This window comes from Atractosteus spatula, chromosome 7, assembly GCF_055471065.1.
Source record: "Atractosteus spatula isolate fAtrSpa1 chromosome 7, fAtrSpa1.hap1, whole genome shotgun sequence".
Lineage (NCBI taxonomy): Eukaryota > Metazoa > Chordata > Actinopteri > Semionotiformes > Lepisosteidae > Atractosteus > Atractosteus spatula.
The window spans coordinates 58673538-58699991 of record NC_142712.1 but is presented as its reverse complement, the minus strand read 5'-3'; the positions used below and the strand labels follow the sequence as shown (position 1 = coordinate 58699991).

The window sequence follows — 26454 nt, the reverse complement described above, 5'->3', positions numbered from 1 at the left end:
AGAAACTCTTTGATTTCAGGCAACAGCTGTCTGAACCTCACCGAAAACAACAAGTCAGCAGCCTCAGCAAACGCTTTTTTAGTCACTTCTCGATCCCTGAGTGACTTGTTGTGTTGAGCCAGGACGTGGCTCACGCGGAATGATGCGATGGTTGCCGCTTTCCCTCTTGTATTAGGCCTTGTGAAAACTGACTGCTACTAGTTGAGATTTTTATTTTTTCCACTTTTCTTTTCCGTAACTCACTTTTAGCGGGAATGTCCACATCATACGTTTTGTGTGAAGTTTTGAAATGTTGTTCTATATTTCCCTTTTTCACTTAGATGCTAGCATTGCAGATTTAAATACGAAAGTACAAAAAATAATCAGGCTCCCATTCCTTGTGGTAAAGGTAAGATTTCGGTCTCTTTACTTCATCTTTGTCGCTCAAACACTACAACTATCAAATAGGCAATGAAACTTAGCACACTCTTGGGGAATTTGTCACGGCCAGTCTGTTTTGCTCCATTATGCAGTTTAGCGAATGTGGGGTTTGTGCTGCAATAACCAAGAGAACGTTCATTTTTTGCCAAACATTCTTGCGATCAATTGACAGGCAAGGACTTGTCAATTGGGATCGACTGGTTGGGCACCCCTGCTTTAGAGGGTCCCCAGAGAGCATTTAATATTAGGTGTTGCTTTAGACCAATACATTTAGACCTGGATGCAAAGAAGTTGTCTATGTAATGAGATAAGGAAGTGATGTAGCTAAGGTGACATGGTATTAATGGGAGATCTCAATTTCAGACACATAAATTGGCATACTGTCATGAGAAATGTAGCAGATGAAATTGAAATGGTTGAAATAAGTAAAGACTGCTTCTTAATCTTGGAAAAGCAGGTGTAAGTGTAAAGGCCTGGGTAGGTGTCCTTAGTGACCTAATCTTTTTAAATAGCCATAGAAACAGTGCAGAATGAATGGATCATATGTGACATATAATATGGCCATGTTTGCTCTGTACCATGGAGGCCACGTCTAAATTGGGTTCATATTTTAGAGAGCCAGACTATGAAGGAATGAGTCAGATCCTGTACTTGAAAAAAAGGAATGGGCGATTCACATTCAGAATTAATAGAAGAAAGATGCCTATACTTCAAAGACAATGTTAAATGGCTCCAAATGAACACATCCCTAAAACAAATAAGTTAAATGCTCTGAGAAGCAGGAGGGTGGAGGAGACTACTATTACTGCACTGGTCTAAATAAAAATGGAATGAAACAGAGACAGAGCTGTGACTTTTGGTCTGTATTAATTTCATCATCATTTCCATTTCCATCTGTGTGTTTTAAATGGATAAATATGCTGTTTCTCAGTCAATGTAATGCCTGTAGTAGAAATACAACAAATATTGCCTTTTAAGGCAGAACAGAGAAGCTCACCTCTTCTTCTTTCAGCTGGTGTTCATCTTAGTCGTAGGCTGGGTTAGTTGAAATGGGTAAAGACAGAAAATCTCTTGGAATGAGGAGCATGTTGCTGGCAGTGATGGTGCACATAGCAGCCCCAGCTGAATAAACCTGACTGCCAGCCTAGACCAAAACCTGAACTGCTTGTGTAATCATCTCCCACAGCTTGCCTAGAATAGATGTACCGTTACTAAACTAACAGGACTGTTTAGCTTGGAGAGCCGCTATGCAGTAATTTCCAAAACGTTAGTGTAGCTCCACTTTCTGCATTAAAAGAGAACTCTGTAAGTTAGGTTTTGTGTTTTTAACAATTGTAATTTTTGTGTTCAACTTAATGCTAATTGAAGCCGTCAGGCTAATTCTGTGTTCCTGAGGAAGCAGGATGTAAGTTAAAAATTGCAGCTGTGTAAATTAATGATCATATGGAAGAGGATAAGTATAGAAAATCTTATTGAAAAGCAAAGCTGCCACAACATTTCAAGGAACTGTTCTGTGTGTATCCTGAATATTTATATTTCATAAGCTGTGGCTAATGAAGCAGTTAGGAAATCAGAAATATTTATTATTTTCATTTCTTTCATCAAATCAGACCAATAGCTAAATCTTTCATAAGTATATACATCTGTAAAAACAATTATTTAGTATTGTGTAACCCAGGAGGCATATTTCATTTCCCTGTCTTTCAGTGTAGGTGCTTTAACTAAAATGTTTTTATTTGAAGGCCTATCATTTTCTGGATCAGGACTGAGCTGCGAACATTGAAGGTTACAGAAAAATAGTATTACTACCTCAACTGCTGCCAATTTTTTTTAAAAAGCTAACACGATCCAAAAGGTTCCAACAATGTTCATTCCTATAAATAAGGCTAGAAATTCAACTGCTGAAACCTTATTCATTGACACAGAATTGTCTGACAATTGTCAGATGTGCAGTTGGTTCAGCATTGAAATAATCATAAAGAAGAATATTATGTCATTTATAAAGCAGCTGTTTCTTGTGGTTTGTTTGTCCAGTCCCTTACAACATTTTATAATTTTCAATCTGTGTCAAGATAATGAGTACAAGTGCATTTTTTCCTGCTCTTCATTGTAAGGCGGCCAGGTTTGCCCTGTTTGTGTCAGTGGTGTGTCCCTTTTCCCAGACGTGTGTGGACATATAGCAGCAGGGGATAGATGTTTTTTTTCTTATAACCCTGTATCGGCTAGTCTTTTTCTCTGTCGATTCACGTTCAGTGTAGGTTTCTGATTGACTCTCTGTTTGTGGGATGTCCATTCAGGCAAACCTGAATAAGAGAACTGGGCTTTCTTTCCCAGTCTGTAGCAAGGTGAACATAAAGAACGTGCAAACCTTTTTTTTTCTGTAGATGATGAAAACCCATTTTTTCTTTAATTATCTGTAATAAATACATATAGGATGACAGATTGAAGCAAAAGACTCCATAACCCATGGTTACCTAATCTGTTGACAATGTTGTCAACAAGCTGAAGAGGTTTAATAAAGATCCACAGTTCTGACAAGCCCTTGAGCTTCAGTAAAGGAGGGAGTCTGAGTGACTATTTTTTAAATGTCTTATTCATATTGGTAAGATGCAAGTTAATGACTAAACTACACACTTTATTAATTGAATATTCATGGTGGTTCATCTGAATGCAGCTAGAAGCTCTAATTGCATTAGAAGTGAATAAACTGGTTAAAATTCTTCTTATGTTTCATGTTATGAGGAAAAAAATAAACACATTACATTCTAAGATTTGAAGCTACTGTAGTGCTAGTAAAGAAAAAATAACATACTGTATGAACTACGGAAGTCTGTTTTTTTGTTAATTATTATATATAAAAATAAGCCCAAGGTTAAATACAGTACATGATTAGAGAAACATACTGAGTTATATTAGCTTCACTGATGGTCTGGTTAAATATTTGAATGAGTCAACATAAACACCAAGGTCATTTTCACAGTCTGACAGTAGTAATGTGCTGTGCATTAACACTGTTGCCTGCATGTAGGAATATAAGACTTCATGGTAGATTTAGTTTTCCATGTGTCTGCCCAGGTTTGGACATACTGTAGTCATGATCCTGTCGATCTCTGCTCCTTCTCTAATGTTGTGTGACCTGCAAATCTGACAGGCCGGCTAAAGTTAATATTCTTGTGTCTAGATCAGCTCTCCCAACAAGATTTCTGTTTTGATTATGGATACCAGCACACTGTGAAATGAAAAGATCCAAAATGTTGCAACTAATCTAAAGGGTTCATTTTCATCCTGCACAATCCTGAGAGGGGTTTATAAATTGTGGATAAGCGCAGCAGTAAAACTAAAAGCTGGGGGCTGGAGATGGAGGTCGGTGCTGCTCGGGATGACCGGGACCGGTCAGAGGAGCAAGGTGGCTGGTCAGCGTCGCGGGGGGGGGGGGGGGAAGAGCCGCACCTGTCCCTGCCCCGACCGCCCCCGGCTGACCGCTGTCCCTCCCGCAGCTCTGCGCAGCCGCTCCGGACGCTCCATCGTCAACGGCAACTGGGCCATCGACCGGCCCGGAAAGTACGAAGGCGCTGGCACCATGTTCACCTACCGACGGCCCAACGAGATCACGAGCACGGCCGGCGAGTCCGTCGTGGCCGAGGGGCCCACCAACGAAGTCCTCGAGGTTTATGTGAGTCACCCTGCGGGAGACCTCGTCGCACCCGACTGCTATAGGCACAGCCGTAACGGCACTTACCCTTCACCTCCAAAACACTTTTCACATGGCACTGTTTGGACAGATTTAACATCGTTTATGTTTTAATGCAATCTGGAAAGGAAAGATGTGTAAGTGTGAATTAAACCTCTTCAGCAGGGCCACCCCTCCTTTTGTGGAAGCTTTGAATTAGGTCACAGGACAGTTGTTAAAAATGGACTCATCTGCACGTTTTCTTGACCACTGATGATCCCAAGCAAAAGCTTCAAACAAGGAGCACCAACATTGGGTTTTCAGATGGTCTCGCTTGTCTTGAAATGCTGCGCCAGGACAAAGATTGCATGTTGTATTTTCTGACAGATCTGCAAGCAGAGGTTTTGAATTAGGGATTGTAAAGGGTAGTTGGCAGAATTACGTGTTGCAAAAACATTGGAAATTTAGGAAATTATAAGGAGTCTCGATCTATTGACAAGATGCAATAAACATATTAATGTGGTCATTTGACTTTAGAATAAATAACATTCAGTATTTTTTTCCATATACTGTTTTTGAGTTTAAAATAAGTACATTAGGACTCTCAAGGGACTCAAACCAATAATAATTCTTAATCAAATAAAAATTACACTAAACATATTCTATATTCATGCTAAAGCATACATTGAGCCATGTAGTTTGACATCGCCAGTCCCTGTGCGGACTGAGACCCTCCAGCTGGCTGAGAGTGACCAGAGTCTCGACCAGAGAGGAATATGAAGGGATCTGGTAAGGAGCCACTGGATGAGATCCTCAGATCACTTTTCTGCTAGCACCCAGCCAGCCTTGAATAACGCAGAGAAAACACACATACTCTGCCTACTCTGTGCTCAGTGCCAGAATAAATGTATTCTTTCCAAATACAGACGTTTGTTGACTTACTCTAGTCTCGATGGTACTTGCTTTTAGGACAGAAGGTTTTTAGTTGTGTGATGCAACAGTTGCAGTGTATAGCAGGCTATCCATGATACCCACACACAGCTTTTGTGCTTTCAAGTCCTGTACCTGAATGGCACCCACAACTTAAAGAATCCTCTGAGTTTCATATATAGATTCTAAGGACATGTGGGTTAACCCTTTCATCCGACACTGATGTTGCCTAGAATTTTAATGACATCTGTCAGCCAGCTTGATAAGGAGGAGCTTCAACAAGTTTTAGACGTTTCTTGAACTTACATATATTTTCTCTTATATATACTGTATATACAGTAAATTTTCTATGGGAATAAAACTTGATAATTTCTCAAATTTGATATTTTATCTAAAGCCTGCATATCTGTTATTACAATAAAAATATTTAGAAATATCAAAGCATTATTCTGAATGTATGCAAATGCAAACCCTTGAATCTCAGAAGTACAGCTCATGGAGGTATCATAATTTCCACTTACAACAGACACTTTCCATTTGCTGTTAACTGTAAATTTTTGCATCTTTTCTGGTGGTGGAAGTACAGTACAACAAATTAATTGTATCTAAGTGTTTTAGACAGAATGGCGTAAGATCAGAGCAAAGTGAAAAAACATTCCACAGAGCACCATGTCATCTGAAAAATGTTATACAGTATTTCAGATGAGATCATGTTTGTGGAATATTTTTCACGATATTTTCAGATTTATATTCGCGTTGGGAACTGTGTTAGTGGGAGAGCTGCAAAGGAACGAGGAGAGTTTAATTTCATGCTCTAAGTAGAAAGGAAGAAGAAAAACAGAGCTGTTTTGCGGAGTCTCTTCAGGTGTGAGGCAGATTGAGGGTGGGAGCAGGAATATGAGCCCCAGGACAAAAGCACGAGCCTGTGAGAAAGCGAATGGGAGATAAGATGAGATGGATATCTCGCAGAGCAGTTCCAGGGAAAGTGTGGAAGGCTGAAATCTGTAGTTGAAGGCACAGATTTAGAAAGAACTCTGGCTCCTGGTGTGTTGCTGGAGTAGGTCAGTGGATGATGGGGAGGAGAGGTGAAATGAGGAACTATTGGCTCGAACAGATCTGGCGGCCAGTCTTCATCCTGTTGCACCAGTGTAAATGTTTGGCCGACATCCGCAGAGATGCAATAATTGAGGTTGCTGTATGAATGTGAGAGCCTCCAGGCAATCTTGAAATGGCCAGAAGGCTTTTGTACTTGCAATTGATGCAGTAGTGTGAGTTGCAACACACATTCTGTATATATCTATACTTTCAGATCATTGCATGGATGACTACGTGTTAGTTCACTGAGCCACTGGTTATGAGAATTGTATACCACAATTAATTACTCTGTGCTGTTTTCAGATGATTTACCAGCAGCCCAATCCAGGAGTTCACTATGAATTTATTGTGCCTCGTGAGAATCTGATCAGCCCCCATCTTTCTCCTGACAGAAATCCAGGTGAGTTGTTTCTTTCCTCATTGTCTGAAAACCTGCAAGCTTCTAGCTTAGTACCATAACACCATCACTCATACCTCCATGACAATGAGGAAATGTTAGATCAAGGTGTTTCAGATTCACCAAGCCATAAAATACAAATTGATGCTTTCTGGAATTCGATTCAACATTTATGACAGATACTGTATGCCCATGCATGGTGCAACTGTGCAATATTATTATGATTACAGCATAACATTTTTAGAAGTTTTACACAAGACGCTAATTCATTGCTCATTGCATTATACAGTGCTTTTATTACCATTGATTCAGTCTGGAGGACACTGTATTTCCCCACACTTTTTCACTCCACAGACAAGTGGAACATGGCAGTGAAGAGAAATGAATTCAGAATTATATCTCAGTTATTTAGTCCTCACATGCTAGTTCGGCAGCTGTAATTGGTAGTGCATGACAAGCATACTATATTATTTTTAATAATATTTTAAATAAATTTGTGAGATTTGGGTTATTTGATTACTTTATTCTTTGAAGGCTTTGCAAAAGAAGTGTGATAATTCCCTATTTTGGGTATAAAATATTCTAAATAAGAACCAGATTTTTTCATGCTATAGAAAAGAATGCACATGAGAGAAAAGAACTGGATTTCCAGGGAGTTTGACCTGTAAAGGAGGAGAGTTGGGTTGAGCCCTGGAGCCCTGAGATCACTGCTACAAGCTGTACAACACTGGCGCAGTGCCATTGGACCTGGGTGGTCTAGAGTTGGCCCAGTGTGCTCAGCCTGCCAAGCTGCAGTAAATCCAGAGACCTGGCAGGTGCCTGCTAGAGTCGTATAACTCCTCCATCCGATGCTACGCTTTCTACAGGAGCTGCCGGGCTAAAGCTATGAAAAATACTGTAGTCCAACCGGTGCTTATGTCTCATTCCATTTGCTCTGGTACAAGCACTGCAGCAGTAAGTAAGAGCGGATGAGAAAAGTGATTGATTTTTTTAAAAGGTAACAGATATGTGCAGCTTTTGTAGAAAAGTAATATGGTAAGAAGCTGTGGCTGGAGACAGAGCGGCAGCAGAATTTACATTTCAGTATGAATTCTTGTTGTTGCGAGTCCTAAGCTCAAGGGTGGGTCTGCTGGTGCTGCTGGGCTCTTGCAGTGTTAGTTTTCACTCCCCAGGCAGCCACCCGAACGGTCAGTTTGGGCTGGAAGGCGATGCCGACTCGATTGAAGAGGGGTCCGACCATCCCCATGGGACCCACAGCCCCTCCCAGGCGCCCGAGCCCCCGAGGCGGCAGAGAGAGCACAACTGGAAGCAGCTGGGCAGCTCGGAGTGCAGCGCGAGCTGCGGCAGAGGTGCACCTCATCCCTCACAGCACAGCCGCAATGCATCTGGGGGTGAAAATCGGTGGAATTGTTTATTTTCTCATTCGGAGTATGATTTGTGTCTGTGCTCACCTGCCACGATACAAGGAGCCTTCGCAGCACGAGTGGCGGTTATGAGTGAATGGTTGAAGGAGCATATGATGGGCGTTCGTCACCGTTCCTGATCGGAGATGGTCACAGTCATTAAGATAGTCTTTATTTGTACTAAAAGGAAAATATATATATATTTACAGTATAGTGCAAAAACTGTTTTTCCAGTTAGTGTTCGATTTCGAAGCGGCGCTGAAGCCCGGTCCTGTGGCGAGCTCTCCCGCGTGTCTCACCGCCCCTCTCTCCCCCCGCAGGCGTGCGGTACGCGCGGTTCGGCTGCGTGCACAGAGCCACCCACGCCGAGGTGGCCGACAGCCTGTGTGACCCTGCCACCAAACCCAGTGCCGTGGAGGAGGCCTGCAACACCCTGGCGTGCCCAGCCTTGTGAGGACCCTCTCTGCTCACAAGAACCCGCCCGCGGCTTCGATCTGCAGAATCGCTTCTTACATCAATGGGGTTTTAATAAAGCCCACCCCTCCTCAAATATTTGAAGTCTGAAAATTAAATCACCCTGTAATGCCACATATTAAATCATGGATTACAGTGTTGGAAAACACCTTAGCTTAACTCAACAGGAGTTTCTGGGCAGTTTTTATTGGCTGAATCCTAGCACAAGGAAAGCAGAGCAACATGTCAACTGGTGTTTTAACTGAAAACACTCCACAGCCATGCAGTTGTTTGTAAAGGCTCCATTACTGTAAGGTTAATTATTCCTATTTAGCACCAGCATGCAGCTTCTAAAATGCAAGCTCATTATAAATATTTAGTTATGTCTTTGATGACTCTATTGTAGCTTGTCTCAAGATGTATAACATGAAAATGTACCCTATTTTATTACATAGCTAATTTGAAATAACAGTTGTTTTTTAAAGAATTTAAATTGATTTCAGAATTGCTTACTAGATTCACCAATGTGTTTGCATCCTTGAGCAGATACTGTACTGTATGTCTCCTCTTTTGTCCGACACTGTAAGAAAAGTGCAGATCTTGTTTTCATATTCTGTGTGCATGTTATTTCCAAACTTGAATGAGAATTATAAGACAAACGTGAGTATGTTAAGAGAAAGCAGCATATTAAGTAAGCTATTGAATATTTATTAATTAAATATACGATTAAATAAGTACCCTGGACTGAATTATCAAGCAATGTTGGACACTTTGGAGGAGATATCAGTTGAGTAATGTCAAAATATTAGTCAGTCTAGGGATGTGTTGAAAAACAAGCAAGAACTTTATCGCACCTTGTTGCACAGGAAGATCCTGAACTTTTAAATGGTGCTACACATGCACTGAATATCAAATATTTTTGAAAAATGGAGACTTAATGAAAGTGGAGGTGTACCTGTAGCTTTAGTAAGATACTCTGGCTCCAGGGAAGACCAAGAGAAGTGCTTGTCTGAGGCTACAGTGTCTGAAATGTTTTTATATGGCTTTATATTGAAAACAACACACAAAACCTGCAGATTCTTATCCCTCAGACAGGAAAGTAATTTCACTGATAGTCTTTACACTCGAACCTGCCATCTGCCCCACCCCCTCCCTGACCCCCCTCCCCACCCCTGACCCTCCCTGCCCTGCCCCTGCCCTACCCCTGACTCACCCCTGCCCCGCCCCTGTCCCTCCCCTGAACCCCCCCACCCCCCGCCCCCACTTGCTCCTCCCTTGCTCCTCCCTTGCCCCTGACCCCCCTTGCCCCACCCCGCAGTGCCCCTGCCCCGCCCCTGACCCTCCCCGCTGTGCCCCTGCCCCACCCCTGACCCACCCCGCTGTGCCCCTGACTCACCGCTGACGCTGACCCGCTTCCTGTCCTGCAGCTGGGACATCGGCGAGTGGTCGGAATGCAGCAAGACCTGCGGCCTGGGGATGCAGCACAGGCAGGTTCTCTGCAGGCAGGTCTACGCCAATCGGACCTTCACCATCCAGGGGAACCGCTGCCAGCACCTGGAGAGGCCGGAGACCACCAGCTCCTGCCAGCTGAAGATCTGCAGCGAGTGGGAGATCCGGACGGACTGGAGCCCGGTAGGCAGGACCTGTTCTCACGCTCGCTAGAATCGGAGTGCCGACTCTGGGGTGTTTATTTCTTGCTGGTGTACTTGGACATGGGGGCGATGTAGTTTAGAGGGTAAGTCTCTAGTCTCATGATGGGATGTGTGTTCCAGCCTCTGCTGCTGTACCTCGAGTGAGGTACTATGAATTGGCTTCATTACTCTGCTCTCCTCCCCACTGAAAGCTGATGTGTGGGGAGCGTTCTGGCGCACTAAGGTGGATGCTGCACATTGGTGGTGGAGGGGAGTCCCCATGACCTGTAAAGTGCCTTGAGTGGAGTGTCCAGAAAAGCGCTATATAAGTGTAAGCATTTATTATCAATTATTATTATTATTATTATTATTATTATTACTTCACCCAGCTTGTTCCAGTCCCTCTGGCACAACCGGGGATAATTCCTACAGCGAACTGGACTGTGAGTCACATGCTCTTTCATCAGCTTAACCCCAAGGACGCCGGGATACACTCTGTGGCCTGACGAGCCACTGCAGCTCGGATACGCGTGGAAATTGCCTGTACTTGACCGTAAAGCCGCATTCATCAGTCATGAGCTAGTCTGCCTCTTCTGCTTCACACATGTACTGTATGTCTTGGCACACCGAGGACACAAAACAGGAGGAGTTGGCTTGTAAAGATCAGTGGCAGGTTGAATATTATGTTCCGCGTTGGAGCCCCAAGGGAACAACAGTGTTGCCCAGAGGTGTGGCAGGTTGGCAGTCAAGCCTTGGTGCTGCTTCACCTGAATAAATCAGAGCGCGTGTCCTATGCAGAGGGGTGGACGCCTGTCCCTGTCCCTGCGGCCGCGACTCCGCGAGTGAGCTGTGTGCCCTGTGCCTCTCCACAGTGCTCCGTGCCCTGCGGGGTGGGGCAGAAGAGCCGAGAGGTGCGCTGCGTCAGCAACGTGGGGGACATCGTGGCGGACGAGGAGTGCAACATGAAGCTGCGGCCGGAGGACGTGGAGAACTGCGACATGGGGCCCTGCGCCAAGAGCTGGTTCTTCACCGAGTGGGGCAGCAGGGTGAGCTCAAGAGCAGCCAGGCGAGCACAGGGCAGCTTGTTTTTTGTGCTTTGAAAATGTGTCTGCTTTTGTATTTATGTAACTGTGTGTCTATCAGGCAGTGCATTCGTTTTCCTGTCTATATGAATGCCTGTGTCTGGATCTACCCATCTTGCAGGGATATGTGAAATAAATAGCCCCACAGCCACAGGTCAAGCCGAGAGATGAATGTTCCTTTGTAGGACAATTTCCATCGCTAATCCCAGGACAGACATTCATCATACTTACTGTACAGTATGTCTCAGCATTGCATGTGCTCCACGATAGAACGATACATCATCCTGCAGCATAACGCATACACACTTGAAGCAGAGAAAATATGCAGTTTTTAACTCAGAATTTCTTTCACTACAAACTCTCAAGATGGGCGGAGTGGTGGTACTGCAGTTAAGGATCTGTGCCTGTGGCTGGAAGGTCACCAATTTAATTCCCATGGCCAGCAGAGGAATCCTCTCCAATGGGCCCCTGAGCAAGGCCCTTAACTCCCACTGCTCCAGGGGTGCTGTACAATGGCTGACCCTGCGCTCTGACCACAAGCTTCTCTCCCTGTCTGTGTGTCTGTCTCATGGAGAGCAAGCTGGGGTCTGCGAAAAGATAAATTCCTAATGCAAGAAATTGTATATGGCTAATAAAGTGATCTTATCTTATCTTAATACTAATGTGCCTAACTAATAGCACATTATGAGCTAAAATGTAATGGAGTTTACTGTATACAGCAAAGCTGTCGCCAGTGAACAGTTCGCCATCGCCAATTAATTGTTCTACTTAACAGCTAGTTCAACTTCAAATAACTAAATGAATGAGCACATTATAATTTGTCCTTTGGAATTATCTTAAATTTGCTAAAACTCTTATAAACTCTACTGGAAATTTCGAATGGAGTTACATGATAGAATAAAGTAGCTTATCCGAGTAATTGTTGGCTCTTAACAGTCCTACTGCGCAGTACACTCTGCCGCTATACTAGAACACTGGATTTGTGTCTGTGGTCCAGTGCCTCCTACTGGTCCACCAGTATCTCCTCCAGGGTCCCCTTAATTATCACTAAAGCCTCCCATCCCAGCAGTTGCGGCTTTTCTTCTGCACTCTGAAACACTCATTTCTGCTTGCAGAAGAAACAGATTCACAGGAACAGCACTTCTCGCAAATATTAGGCTGCTATATTATTAAATTCACTGAGACAGTTGTATAGCCTCCACTAACAACTAGATTTCAAAGCTCTGGCTTTGCCTAATTTCATAATCAAATTAGTTTCTGTCATTGACAAAAACTGCACATTGTTTTCAGATCGATGATAGTGGAGGAGTAAAATCCTTCACATACGCACAGCTGACGTGTATGAAGCTCAACATGAGAGCAAACCTGACATGCAGGAAATGTCTTTAGAGACACTGTATGATCCCCACTCTCGTGATGCAGAAGGGCCCACGCATTACTGCCTGTGTGGAGAGGTGCTTACTCTCACTCTCTGTCTCGCAGTGCTCTGCAGACTGTGGAGCAGGGGTTCGAAGCCGCTCTGTGGTGTGCATGACCAATCACATCAGCAGCCTGCCGCTTGAGGGCTGTGGGAACGAGCGCCCCCCAGAGGCCATGGCGTGCAACAACGGCCCCTGTGAGACCCGGGAGCAGTGGTTTGCAGGCAGCTGGGGCCAGGTATTGACCACACACGCCGCTCACGCTCCGTTTCTCCAGCATCGCTTCTGTTCCTTTCCCTAGGGTTTCAAAAAGGAGAGCTTTTCTTTCCATATTCCCTTCTTGGCATTCAGTTTAAAAAAACACCCATAAATCTGCAGCCCTCCTTACCTCTGCAGTCCTGCAGCAGATTAAGAATAGGAAAGCCCACCCACATGCTCTGGGAGGTGGGCTCTCAGAGTCCAACCATGTGCTTCCTGCCCCCAGAGCCAGGAAGTCAAGCGGAAGAGAAACGTCCCTTTCTTTGGGTGGCAACACCCAAGCTGTCAGGTTCCCATCTAACAGCAGCCTCGCACCCCAGCAGGGCTAAACAAGTCAAGGGACACACACTGCGAGCTCCTTATTGCTGCAAAGTATTACAGTCTGGCTTTCCACCAGCGGCCTCCAGGCTGCATGACTTATCATGCACTCCCCGTGTAGGCTTATAGAGGATCAGCCCCGCCACATATCACTTGCGCTGATGAATTAGACCAACCAGAGTCTAATACAGAGCTGAGGGGAGCTGTGTCAGTGTGTGTTACACTATGTCTGTAACGGAGCAATCAAAGCTGAATCCCACACACAAAATCAGGAAAGAGACATGCAATATGTGTGCAAAATATACTGTAGCTGCCTAATCCCGCATTCAATCAGATAAACTCATTTTTTAGATCCCCTGTTGTATTAGTGTCGTATTGTATTATGGCTTTCCATCATTCTTATTTTAGTTTTTGACACTTCTCACGCAAACACTGACCTCTAAGATACTGTAAGTAACATGTATCTGCAGCTTTTTGCTACATAAGCCTGAAAAACCTAAAACAAACAACTGTCGCGTCTGTATGGTCAGGCTACCCAGTGATTTTGTTAAAGCCAAATCCTAGTTCCTTTCATGAAACCAGCTGGATGAGATCCTTGGAAAAAAAGTACTAAATACCAAATGGGCCTCCTCTTTTTTTAGCTTTTCTAATGTTGTTCAGTTATTAAGTATGTATTTCTGCTGGTAATACTGCTGTTTACACCTGAAGCCTTTCTCCTTGTGGGAGTGATGCTTCCCTTTCTGACAGCACAGACACCCAGCCAGGCCCAAGGCCAGTGCTGCCTAGTGAGACAAAGGTACCCAGCTGGGCAGGCTTGGTGCTTGGCCATCGGTCTGCTGTCCCACTGGGAATCCAGGCCACACTGGCCACTGACGCAGCCAGGCTGGAGCTGGTTGTGTCTGGACTACAGGGCTCAACCTGCACCCCATGCTGTGATATGCTATTAGCTAACAAAATGTCCAGCAATTCACTGTATCAGTATGTGAACTCAGTTTAAGTCTTCCTATAGACACAGTTCCAAAGCTATCCAGCTCTCTACCAGTCTTGTGTAACACAGTCTCAATTAAAAAAGTCAATCAGTTTCCAGTTTATCATTTAAAATAAAGAAGAATGTAGAGGTCCCAACACAGGAGTAGATTTGAAACAAAAAACAAGCAAAGCCAAAATAGCAAACTAATGACTCTATAACTCCTCAACATCGTGGTACAGAACAGGCCTGTCTGTAGGAGCTCCTGCTCCTCGAGTCCCTTGAAGTGATTCACATTAACGGGCAGTGATCAACAGTTAAAATTCAACAACGGTAGAATTGTTAAAATTTTAGAGTTATTGTTTTTTTTATATTAAATACACGCGTACCACAGTATTTCAACTCTTGCGCCCACGTTTTCTATTTGTTTTTATAATTGCATGATTAAAGCAAAGATGACATCCTGTAAACTGGGCCAAGGTGAAAGCGCAGTGAGACAGGACTTGTAGGCAGCTTTCACTGGGCAACAGGAAGAGCCTTTCGCAGACGGAAAGACCCTGTCAAGACCTGGGTTTGGAGCTTATGCGTTTACAGAAAGACTGATTCACTCTCAGCCTCAGACTGTTGCTCTCCATTCAGGTAGAGCTATCAGCTCTCCTGTGCACATCTCCTTCCCTCTGCGGTTGGCGTTCACAACACATACCTTCCTGGGGGTGCTGTGGCACAGAAGACACTGCTGCAGCCCCAGGCTCGTCACTCTCTCCTCATGCTGCGTGCAAACAAAGGCGTGCTTTCTCTGCTCTCTTTCATGGACCCCCTGGCCCAGTGCTCCGCGGAGTGTGGCAACGGGACGCAGCACAGGGCGGTGGTGTGCCTCCGGAGCTCTGCAGACGGGTTCACAGTGCTGCAGCCCCTAGACTGTTCCTATCTGGAGCGCCCAGCCAGCCAGCAGAGCTGCTACCTCAAAGCCTGCGGAGCCAAGTGGTACCACACTGACTGGAGCACAGTGAGTACCGGGTGGTCCTGTGTATGAGCTCCCCTGGGACTCCCTCTCCTAGATACTTGGATGGAAACGATTCCTGTCTGCCAATGTCTTATGGCTTTGTGGTTGATCTCCTCTGAGAGATTGTGTTTACTCAATTAGCATTAGTCATACCCTTTCTTTTATATTATTCTCTTACTCTGGTGTGTGCTGATTACTTCCATCCCGCAGTTGCACTGGCCATCACCCAGTGCTCCGGATTGTATCTGTTAATTGTCCTGCACTTCCTGCTCCCTGACAGGCTCTGGCAATGTAAGCACTAAGTGTTGTCCCGGGGTTCAACAGGAAAGACATTCCCACCCGCTCACATGTGGACCCTCTCCTTAATGTACTGCCATCTACAACAGGTAGATGTCTTCCCAAGTTCAAACATCTTTAATAAAAAGTATAGTTTTCAGGTTAAATCACTCAAGAACTAAATGACATCTAATATTAGTGATTTAGAAAATAAAGGTGTAGCAAATGCTCTGAAGGAGAAATAATACCGTCCTGTCATAAAACGCACTAGTCTTGGTACAGAAATATTTGAGTATCAGAGAAGAGATCTTAAGTGACGTATACTGAGGGAGTGCTGGTTTGGGCTCACTTGTTTAGGATAGGGTGAAGTGATCCCAAAAGTGCTCAGTCCATGGTTCAAGAGTGGGGCAGTCACTGCCTAAGTCTCCAGATTGGCAGAAGAAGACTCCGACTCATATTCAGCACTCCTCCATTCAAGAGAAGAAAACACATTGGTACATATCTTGGCTATAATGAGACTTTACCTGCGTTTACAGACTTGCAAATAGTCTGCCATTCTTTGTTGTGTGCTGAAATCTAGCCTCACATCCACAATTAATTAATCCGTTTATTCTCTTTCAATTAATTCCATCCTGTGAAGTAATTAAAGTAGAATAAATGGATTCACTAAATTAAACTAGCTTTAAACTAGCGGATTTCTCATAATGCAACAACAAGAAACTGATCTGCTCCTCATGTTGAGATGAGTAAGCAATTTTAGTAGATGAAAAATATTAATAATGTTTAGGGAACATAACAGTCCAACACGACCTTCTGAAACTCTTTTCAGCCATTGTAAGTCTCTATAACCCAGTAGTTCTCAAACATTTTGGACCAAGTACCACCCGTGGTCAAACCAAAGCATCTAAGTACCACCTACAAGTCATCTTCTCATAGGACCCCCAGAAAATCTCAATGACCAACATGAGTGCGTGTGCGCGCACACACTCACATACACATATAATAAATATTATAATAATAAACTTTATTTGATATAACGCCTTTAAAGGTGGCTTCTCAAAGCACTTTACAGAATGACAAAAGGAACAACAATAACAACAAAAAAAAACAATAAAAGAGCGCCATTTCAGTGAGAGGGGTGAGCCTGTTTAGTCGAGCAAAGCAGATGTGAGTTCATTGGTCGAGCCTTGATACAATTCACAACAGAGTCTAACAGATTTTAAATCATCAGGCATTTTCTTGATGGCCAAGGCCTCACGGTGGATGCTGCAGTTAATATCTGGAGAAACCTCTCTAATTCGTGCAACTACACCGCTGTGTCGGCTTGTCATTGCTCTAGCACAGTCTGTACAAACTCCGACGCATTTTATCCAGTCAATGCCATTCTCTTCGATAAATTCATTCAGAAGCTGAAATATGTGCTCTCCTGTAGTTCCTGTTGGTAGCGGCTTATAGAACAGAAAGTCCTCATGGGACATGCCCTCAAACTCGTATAGAATGTAAACGTGCAAATTGGCCAAATCAACGACATTTATAGATTCATCTAATTGCAGAGAAAAGCATCTGCTCATCTTAACGTGCTCTATCAGCATACTTTTGACATCATCCTCCATTTCAATAATTCTATGAGTGACTGTGTCTTTCAGAGGGGGCAGCAGGTTGAGCTGTTCTTCACAAGTAGTGTGGGGCTTACCTGCTTTAGCAATCCGCAAGCTTGCATCTTCCCCGTTTCCATTTCAGGAGCTTGTCTCAGAAGTTAAAAGAACTTTGTATTTCATGCGCATGGGAGCGAAACAGAGATGCTCTGTGTATTTTTATTTTTCTCAAATTAACCTAGAATAGTTCTTAAATATTATTCTGTTATCTATCACGCTTTCCTGTGCTCACAAGATTGCCAGCGTTCATAGTACGCATTTCTATGCTTTCTTGTGCTTACAACGTTGGCATTGTTCCAAAATCACACACATTCTCCTACCCCCCTATTTGCTGGAGATAAGTTTTTTAAATACAATTGGTCACTTGCGTTCGTATCATGCATTCCTATAGAATGGTATAGAATTACATAGTAGCTCTTGTGTCCACTCAAGTATTGGCGTGCACTGTATCGTAGTACGTAGGCTGTGTATTCGACACAAACTAATTTTATTAAAATAGAAAATATGAAAACCCACCCCAATTTTTGAGTGCACAAAACAAAGTTCCGGGGTCAAATGGCGTACAACCTGGTGGCGCTCCGTATACCACAACTGGTACGCGTACCACAGTTTGAGAACCACTGCTATAACCTACAGAGGGCTACTGAAGCAGGACTTTAATTGAGAAGATATCAGAGAATACCTTCTTGGCAGTCTTCTTATCTTCTTTCCTTGAGTCTAATGGTCGGATTGGGCATGCCGCCTGTATTTCTCTTCTACCACTGGTGTTTCGTTGTCTTGTGCCATTTTAGGACCTTCTCTTCATGTAATCATGTTTTACCTCCAGTCCCAGGGCATCTCTGGGACAATAGAAGAGCTGTAGAATGAGCCTGTTGCTTAAACTCTTCTGCATGCAAGTTGTGGCCAGTGCTGTGATGTGAAACACTGCAGCCTTTTCCCTGGTGTGGACAAGCTTGTACCAGCCCCTCTGCCTGAGACGCCTCTCTCCCTCTCTGCAGTGCTCAAAGTCCTGTGAGGGTGGATTTCGGGTGCGAGAGGTCCGGTGCCTCTCGGATGACATGGCACCCAGTGACAGCTGTGAACCCCAGCTGCGCCCCGAAGAGAGAGAGACCTGTAATCCGGACCCCTGTGTGTCACAGATAGGTACGCCAGCGTCTGAGAAGCGTTTATCCCAGCAGCTCAGCAGTAAAAGCCTCTGCCCTGTCTACCTAATGTGGATTGAAATGGCAACTCCCTATCAGCCTGCATCACTGGCCTGCTGAAGCCAGGGATCCCCCAGTGGCCCAGGAAGTCAGATAAGTGTGAAAGAGTCAGGTGGAGCTGAGATGACAAGGAAGCATGTGAAAGTATGATTCAGAATGGAGCCTCTTTTGACTGTCTGCTAGATTTTTTAAGTGCTTTCGTCTTGCTGTCTGGGTTGCTGGAAGAGCAGAATTTACTTTGTCACTGCATGAGTGCGGAGGCAGGGCAGGCTGAATGACAACCAGAAAATCACTCATTGTGCCGGAAGCTCTTAGCATTTACCAGTTATTTCAACATTACAAAATGACGCTTAAAATAATAAAATTCACAAATGTGTATGGTCATACTAAAGATTTACATGACTGGCCCTGGGCTGCACAGAAACAGAAAGAGAAAACACATCTGTTGTTGTGATGAAAGAACTGTATTTGGTAATTTTCTGCTGAAATTTGTGTGTAAATGAATTATTGGCAAGTGTAATGAAAAAATCATACTGAATGAGTACGTATGAGTACAAAAAAGATTTAAGCAAATAGGTATCATTTACTCAACCACCCATATCTAGCAGCAGTGTGTTTGTTTTTAAATGAAAGTTGAATACAAAAATATTGCCTTTTGATTAAAAAATGCGTTACCTGTTTAGCTGAGCACTTTCCCTTTCTATTGTACAGTTAAAAGCATCTAAAAGCAGTCAGCAGGGTTTAAAGGGAGGTGTATGGTCGGCAAACAAAACACTGAAAATCACACAAAACTGCGTAACAACATTAGTACCATAAGGAAAATTTGACAAGGTAGGAAAGGTTTGTACTGGTTTTTATTCTGCAGTGCAGAGGAGTATTGTAGTGAAATCTGGTGAGACCTGGTCCTCATGAGGGTTTCTGGGAGTGTTAGACTCTGCACTGTCCAGGCGCTGTGCTTCTGCTTTAGCCAGAGACTGCACAGTGGAGGAGGTACTTAACTTTGATGTTCTGTACGGTACAGTACTTCCACTGCATTTCAAAAAGAGGAAGCTGACGCTTAGCCATGAAACAGATAGTTTTGGTAAATATTTGTATGAGCAGAAATACTGCAGTGTTTCAGGGCATCATGCTGTTCCATCTGGAAAAAAAGAAACAAAGAGCAGAATTTCCCATACTGAGATGAAAATCATCCCAGACACATTTCAATGAAAAGCCAATAAGAATATTTAAAGTAATCCCTATAGTGAAGTAGTTAATAGTTTCAGTGCAGGTTCAGTCAGTCAACAGCAGAATCCTGTGTGACAGCAACACAGCCACACGATTTTGTGTGAGAGTCAGACCACTGCAGAAACCCAAAGAGACAAGAGCTAGCTTCCCAACATCTCTGGGGACGTGGCTCTTAGGATCTTTAGTTCAGGAGTAGACAAACCCCAATAATAAATAATAGACCCCAGTAATGTGACTGTGTGAGAGTCTTTAGCGACACTTGTGGCCGGAATCCAATCCAGGCAATAGCCTGACTTCCCGCCTCCAAGCCAAGAGGACGCAGTGTAGACAGTGGACACGCTGCAGAGGCCCGGCTTCCTCCCCTACAGGGTCTTTGATCCCCATATCAGTTTTACTGGAGACCTGTATCTATAACATCCATCCGTTTCTAACCAGTACAGGGAGCCAGAGCCAATCCCAGCAAGTAGTGGCCACAAGGCAGGATACACCCTTGACTGGACACCAGACACAGACACACCCACGTCAGGGCCAGTGTTCCCAGAAGCCAATTAACCCACCAGTATGTCTTTGGAGTGTGGGAGGAAACCGGAGCACCCAGAGGAAACCAACATGAGCATAGAACTGTATCCAGGACGATAGTGTTGTGAGGTACAGTAGCAATGTAGACCACTGCACTACTGTGCCTCCCAAGAATCTGTGACATTAAACTCAAACGCAACTTAAAAAGGTCACCAGCTGTTAATTACATAAACTCATACTGATGATGAGGATTTTTTTTAATTTCAGCTTTGGTTATTAGTACTACTGAGACATTTTTGAATATATGAGAATTAACATACTGCTGGAATATACTGTACTAATACTGTACATCCATGTAGCAAAGCTGCGACTGGAGGCACAGGTGAGTCATCAAGGGGTGGAGTCACTGTATTCAGCAGAGCCACATTCTTTGGATTCTCACAGGGAAATCAGGGAATTGGCTTCAACTGGTGACTTCAGCTCCCTATAAAAGCGGTTCCTGATGCAGTGGAGGTTGCCTTTTCCACAGGGCCTTTCCACAGAGCCCTCAAGTTTATGAAGCAGTGAGCATAGCGAGATAAGGTTACAATGGCAGCCTTGGCCGTTTTCCGGGTTGGGGCGCCAGTAAGTAAGAAGACAGTTGATGAGCCCACCTGGCCAACTGCAGTCGATAAGAGAGGTTACTGGTTACTGCTATCTGGGTTGAGGTGTTTCGGGTTATGGAAAGATAAGGTTACAGTTCATGTGGAAACCCCCTGGCCACGCTACCCAATAAAAGGTGGCCTCTCCACAATCCTTTAATGAGGTTTTCAAACACGGAAGGCTTGTCTGTGGGGAAAAGTGAAGCGTGGCTTGACACATGCAGTTCTGTAAAAGGAACAGGTAAAGGTTTATTGCACGCTGAAAGGAAAGCAAACGAGACACAACGTTTCAGCTGTGGAGCCTTCTTCAGGTGTCAATAAATGGAATAAACCTTCACCTGTTCCTTTGCAGCCTACGCATGCTGACACAGCTGCCTACTTGAATATGCAGTTCTGTACTGACTCTCTGAACCTGCTGTGTTTGTTTGCAGATGAGAACTGCAGAGACAAGTATTTCAACTGCAACGTTGTTGTCCAGGCCCGCCTCTGTGTCTACAACTACTACAAAACGGCCTGCTGTGCGTCCTGCACACGGGTGGCCAACCGGCAGGCGGGATTCCTGGGACGCAGATAACACTCCCTCCTCTCCTTTCTTCCCTGAGGGCACCTGACCGGCCCAGGCGCACGCTGTCCTGGCCCTGCCCGCGGCTGGCGTGGCAGCGTGTCTCTCACCAGGCCTCTTCGTTCAGCGAAGATGGCAGCCCTGGTTCTCTGGGCTGGTATGGCAGACTGTGAATGTATGCTGTGTACAACTTCACCCATAGAAATGTGCACACGTTAACACAAACACCTGCTCTGGCTCTAGAGGAGAAAGCCAAAAGACAAAGCCATTCGGTTCCCAGGAAAAGTTCCCGAGCAGTTTCATGTCAGATGTATTTCTGAGGTTTCCTAGACTGAATGGGTGAGGAACTGAAGGGATTCTGGCAAAGATTTACTGGAAAAAGAGGGAACCCAGAAGCATTCAGATCTTTCATCATTTCTTGAGGCATAAAACTGTCTCAATTCTCTGGTCAGAACCTCCTCAGAGTCTAACCTTTGTGGGGAGAAGGCTGCCCTGGGTTAACTCCTAGACAGCACGTCATCCCTGCGCCATACGGGCACTTTAAACAACAAGATGCATAGTTTATGGAGTTTTGAAAATCTTAATATTTAATAATCTAGACCTGGGAAAAACATTCTGTTATAAAATTTAAGTTATCTGGGGAGAATCAATTGCAGGCAGAATGAATGAGGTTTTGACCCCAAATTTGGGATGGTTATATACCTGGAATTTTTCTTTAATCTTTTATGAGAGTTTATTTTTGTTTCTGTTTTTAAAGAAATGGGAGGATTAATGATATATGCACCACATTTACAGTACCAAGTTTCGCAACAAGATTATTAAGTATTCCATTTTTAAACTTTTTTGTACCTTCGGCAATATGGAGTATCACAAATTGTCATAAAGCACGAGTTTACCTGCTGTGTATCAAATTCTGTTTACCAAAGATTTACTGGTAACAGTGATTGTAGCCAGCCATCTGATGACACTCTAGACTCTGTGTTGGCCGGGTTGTTATCAAATGTTATATTTTTTGAAAGAAAGATCAACAAATATATTTTTTCTGTCCCTCCTATTATTAGTAATGCCATTAATTTAACTGAACCAGTTAGAGCTTCTTTATTTTTAATAAGTTTCCCACATCAAGCTTCCCTGAATATACTACACTGTAAAATCTTATCCCAAAGGCTATCCTCTCTACCCTTTGTCTTAACATCTGTCAATTTTCTATGCTTTCTCGTATGTTGAATTCAGATCCTGTTTTATATCTTGATTCGTTGCTAGACTTTCTTACCAGTGATAACCCTACGGTAATGTAAGGATAAGCAAGTTGAAGTGCCGTGCAAAAGCTACCTTACAGCAACAAGAAGCTGTAAGGTACTTCTATCTTATCACACTCTTGTTTATTATGTATAATATCATTACACATCTCATAAGGGGGTGTTCTAAAATAATGTATTTTTTGTGAAAACCACTAAAGACACTATTTATTTTCATCTGTTAATCCAAATTTGGAAAACTGTCTTCTAGTTTTCTGAAATGATCCTGTCTTCTCCCAAAGTGAACTCAGTTTTGTGCTTAGGTTATCAGGGCGGCCTAGGCCCTAAACAGTCTACAATCCGCAATGTCAGCAGTTTTTTCTTTAAATATGTTAGAAATGTGTGCTAAACCAGAAGAGAAAACAACTGCTTACAAACCAGTCCTGCAACCAGGGGAAATAACTCATCCTATCATGTGAAAGTATGGGAAATCCAAACTGTTAAAAAAGGATAGAAGAGTATCAGGAGAAAACGCCCCGCTGTTGCAAACGTGTTGTCCCCCCAGGTTTGAGAGCATAGAGCCCTGTAACACCACCGTCTTGCCGTCTGTGGGGCTGAGGTGGCTCGGGATCAGTTTCTGGGTGGCTGGCGCTGTCTTTACCTGCAGACAGAGCGGTAGCGTCAGGCCTGGACAGATTGTAGGGGACTGTGAGAGAATGGCGTTTTCTCCAGGCAGCCAGGCGCTCCACAGTAATGGCAGCCTCGCACAGCCGGTCCTCCCAGGAGTGTTCATGGACCCGAAGGTGCCGGCCCACCCGCTGTTTGACTCTTGCCTGGCTGCCTGAGATTCCCACCTCTGCAGGCGAGGTGCAGGAGACAGCGGTGTCTTGGAGGCAGGGCTTTGAGGTGGATTTCTCCTGCGGTACCTCTGATGCACTGGCATTGAGGTGGGACGCACTTCTAAACTTTGCTGCAGACCATGTGGCCTTACTGTTGTTTACACCGGTAGCTAGGCACTACTAAACGAACTGCATTGGGAGGTCTTACTGTCTTATTCATTTAAGCAATAACAACAGGGAGGAATCTAGCAAATGCACATAAATGGGTGCAAGTGTAAGATGTTTTGGGCAAAAGTGTCAGCCAAATATATACAAAAATATTCTATAAGCACAGTTCAACACATCTGCAGATGTATTGCAATGATCTGATTGATAGTTGATTGTGTTTAAATGTACACATGTATGCAGCCTGTTTAATTCACCCTTGGTCCTTAATGCAAACGTGTGCTTTTTGCATTTCCAGTGCACACTACTCTCTATAAAACATTACACGTAATTTAAATTCCCTAATGCCTACTCATCTGTGTTTTATGTGTGTGAAATGAAAAGTAACTGACTTTGTCTTTCATGCTACATTTGCTTTCAAGATTGAGCTCACAGGACTTCTTTTTAAGTCCACAGTACGGCTTGAAATGCATCCACATGTACGGGGTGTTTATGTCCGTGACTGAACCTGTAGACGAAAGCTCTTTTGATCTTTCTTTGACACTTAGGTTGAACCACTTTGAAAATTATTTTATGAATATATTTATCTTCCTGCAAGGAGGATCTTTTTATTTATGGGAACTCACAATAGTCACATTCAATTAAGTACCAAGCATCTTATTGAAGTAATGACTTTCAGATGCAACCAACCGACAAAAAATAAAAACATTCATTCCAGAAAAGAAAGTTCTGTCATACGAAGATAATGGAATGGACTATATTTTCAGATGTATGTCAGAACAACAATGCAAAAACTGAATAAACGGATCTGCAGTAGATTATGTATGAATCAAAATGCCTTTTTAGAAATGCAACCCAAGATTCAACCAGTTTTCTTAAATTTTGGTTGTGATGCTAGAAATATGTTTTTGACAAAAATGTTTAAAAGTTGAATTGATATATTCATTTCAAGTGCTCCTATGTAAAAAGTCCATAGCTGGCTTACCAGTAATTATTTTAAACACACACATGGAATCAAAGGGGTGTACAGTACATTAATGGAGACGTTGCACACGACACAGGTCCTTCACTGAGTCATTAAAACAGCTGCCAGACAGTGTCAGTGTAATCCATGTGTACCGCATTCTTTTAGCTCGTGCTCAGTAGAGCTACAATCCATGAGAACATCTTCAGTGACCTTTGCCATGGCATGATGAGTATTACTTGGCATTGTTGATGTTAATTGTTAACAGCCTCTGTAGCTCTAGCAGAGGTGATGTGAACATTATGCTGTACAATAATGTGCCATCAACAACAAGTAGATTCCTCAAGCTGACTCCAGCTGCCCAAACAATGTCATGTTCTTGTATGGACATCAGCAGACTTGGTGGTGAGGCCCTCTTCAGTTCAGGTCAGTTCGTTTGACCTGTTCTACCATAAGCGAACAAGACCGACAGCTGCAGCTTCTCAGGACCCCTCCTCACTGCCCAAGGGTCTGCAGGGGTTTGCAGACCAGTGACGTCATCATGATGTCGCCATCAGTCCCCTAATGTGTGAGGTGAGGGATCGGTGTCTTTCATGGTACCCAGTGAGGTGGACGTCAGAAACAAACAGTATTTCATCTCTCTTTCTTGTTGCCCTGGGCTGGGTCGATCAGAACTGAGCAGATGCAGAGGGTTGTCTCAGTTTTTCCTTCTTCAAAAGTTCAGTAGTGTCCAGCAGAAATTGGAAGCTCATTTCAACAGCTGTGAACTGGTATTTCTTGATGTGAAATATATCAAATGTTCACAAGTTTGCTCGAACAGATAATCTGATCATTCCAGTAAGATGTAAACTGCCTCTTTAAAAGGTGGTGCTGTAATAAAATGGCTGCTACTGGGATCTGAAATGGTCAAAACTGGAAGAAATTGGTCACCAGTACATAACAGTTAGACCTTTTCTACTGAATTTTCCTCTCAGGTTAACATGATATTGAAGTGGTAATGAGTGGTAATATAGCATAATAAATCACATTAAAAAAGCAAAAGGAAATAAGGCCTTCCTGTGCTCAGTTTCAAGTTTTGAATGAAGTATACAATTGGTCATTTCTAAGAAAATGTTTTGGTCTCTATCCAGATATTTGAGATGTACAGTATACAGTATGTTTGTGGATAGTATTTCTTTTTGAAATATGAAGTTGCCATTTGATACTTACAGTATGTCTGTTCTTACATCTCTCAAGCTACACACAAATACTGGATTTTCTCCTAAATGCATTTTCAAAATGTAATTATTTTGGGTGGCATTGTTGCTCGACATTGGTGCAGTCTCTTCACGCAGGTATTTGTGTCAGTCTGCAGCCTGACTCCTCCCAGAATGCCGTGTGTGTTGATACCAGTCCCCTGTGACACCCACAGAGTCTGCTATGGGTGTGAATGTCTGCAGAAAAACAATACACCCTGACAAAATGTTAGTAATGGATGCCTGAGGGAGCAAAATAATACTTATTTTGCTTTCTTCAGCAGTTTATTAGCATATGTGCCTGGTGCCATTAGTACACACATATATCTTTAGTCATCATTATGAAGTTGGATCACCACGATTCCGGTTTTCCCCCACGGTCACGCAGCAGATATAAATTATCCCATTAATGAAAGAATCTGGGTATTCATTTTTGTGTTTTCTGATAGCACTTGAGTATGTGGAATATTTTATTTTTTCAAGTAGCACAATTTTTAACATAGGATCTCAGCCACACATGCACACAAGCGAGATACAAAAAACTTAAAGATTAAAACAGGTTGTTGACTGGTGCAATGCTGGCCAAGCACCAACTCTGGGAGCCTTTAGTCATTCGCTGTGACAGTGCAGCAGCGACTCCTGCAGCTTTTGTGGGCATTAATGGGTCATCATGCCTTAAGTCCGCCATTGGGTCCCACCTGTCTGTGTGCCTGCGGGTGTGAGACATGACTGATGAATGCAGGTACACAAGTAGTGTCTCAGGACAGGTCAAGCCTACCTCACTGAACCCAAGCTCTACTGGTGATAGCAACCTGGAGAGAAATGAAACAGACAAACCCAAGAAACAACAGCAGAGCTGCATGGGGGCGTTTTCAATAGAGTTTAG

At 43.6% G+C, this 26454-nt stretch overlaps 1 protein-coding gene across 1 annotated transcript in view; it reads left to right on the top strand.

Moving 5' to 3' along the window:
* thsd4 (thrombospondin type 1 domain containing 4) overlaps positions 1 to 22181 on the top strand; it is a 134813-nt gene extending 112632 nt beyond the window's left edge. The window contains exons 8-17 of the mRNA XM_088920032.1: positions 3918 to 4093; positions 6419 to 6515; positions 7685 to 7861; positions 8236 to 8365; positions 9796 to 10000; positions 10872 to 11045; positions 12564 to 12737; positions 14869 to 15048; positions 17975 to 18119; positions 20997 to 22181. Of these exons, the coding sequence (XP_088776158.1) occupies positions 3918 to 4093; positions 6419 to 6515; positions 7685 to 7861; positions 8236 to 8365; positions 9796 to 10000; positions 10872 to 11045; positions 12564 to 12737; positions 14869 to 15048; positions 17975 to 18119; positions 20997 to 21139 (1601 nt within the window). The 3' untranslated portion in view covers positions 21140 to 22181. The remainder of the gene's footprint in view (positions 1 to 3917; positions 4094 to 6418; positions 6516 to 7684; positions 7862 to 8235; positions 8366 to 9795; positions 10001 to 10871; positions 11046 to 12563; positions 12738 to 14868; positions 15049 to 17974; positions 18120 to 20996) is intronic.
* Positions 22182 to 26454: the final 4273 nt, after the last annotated feature.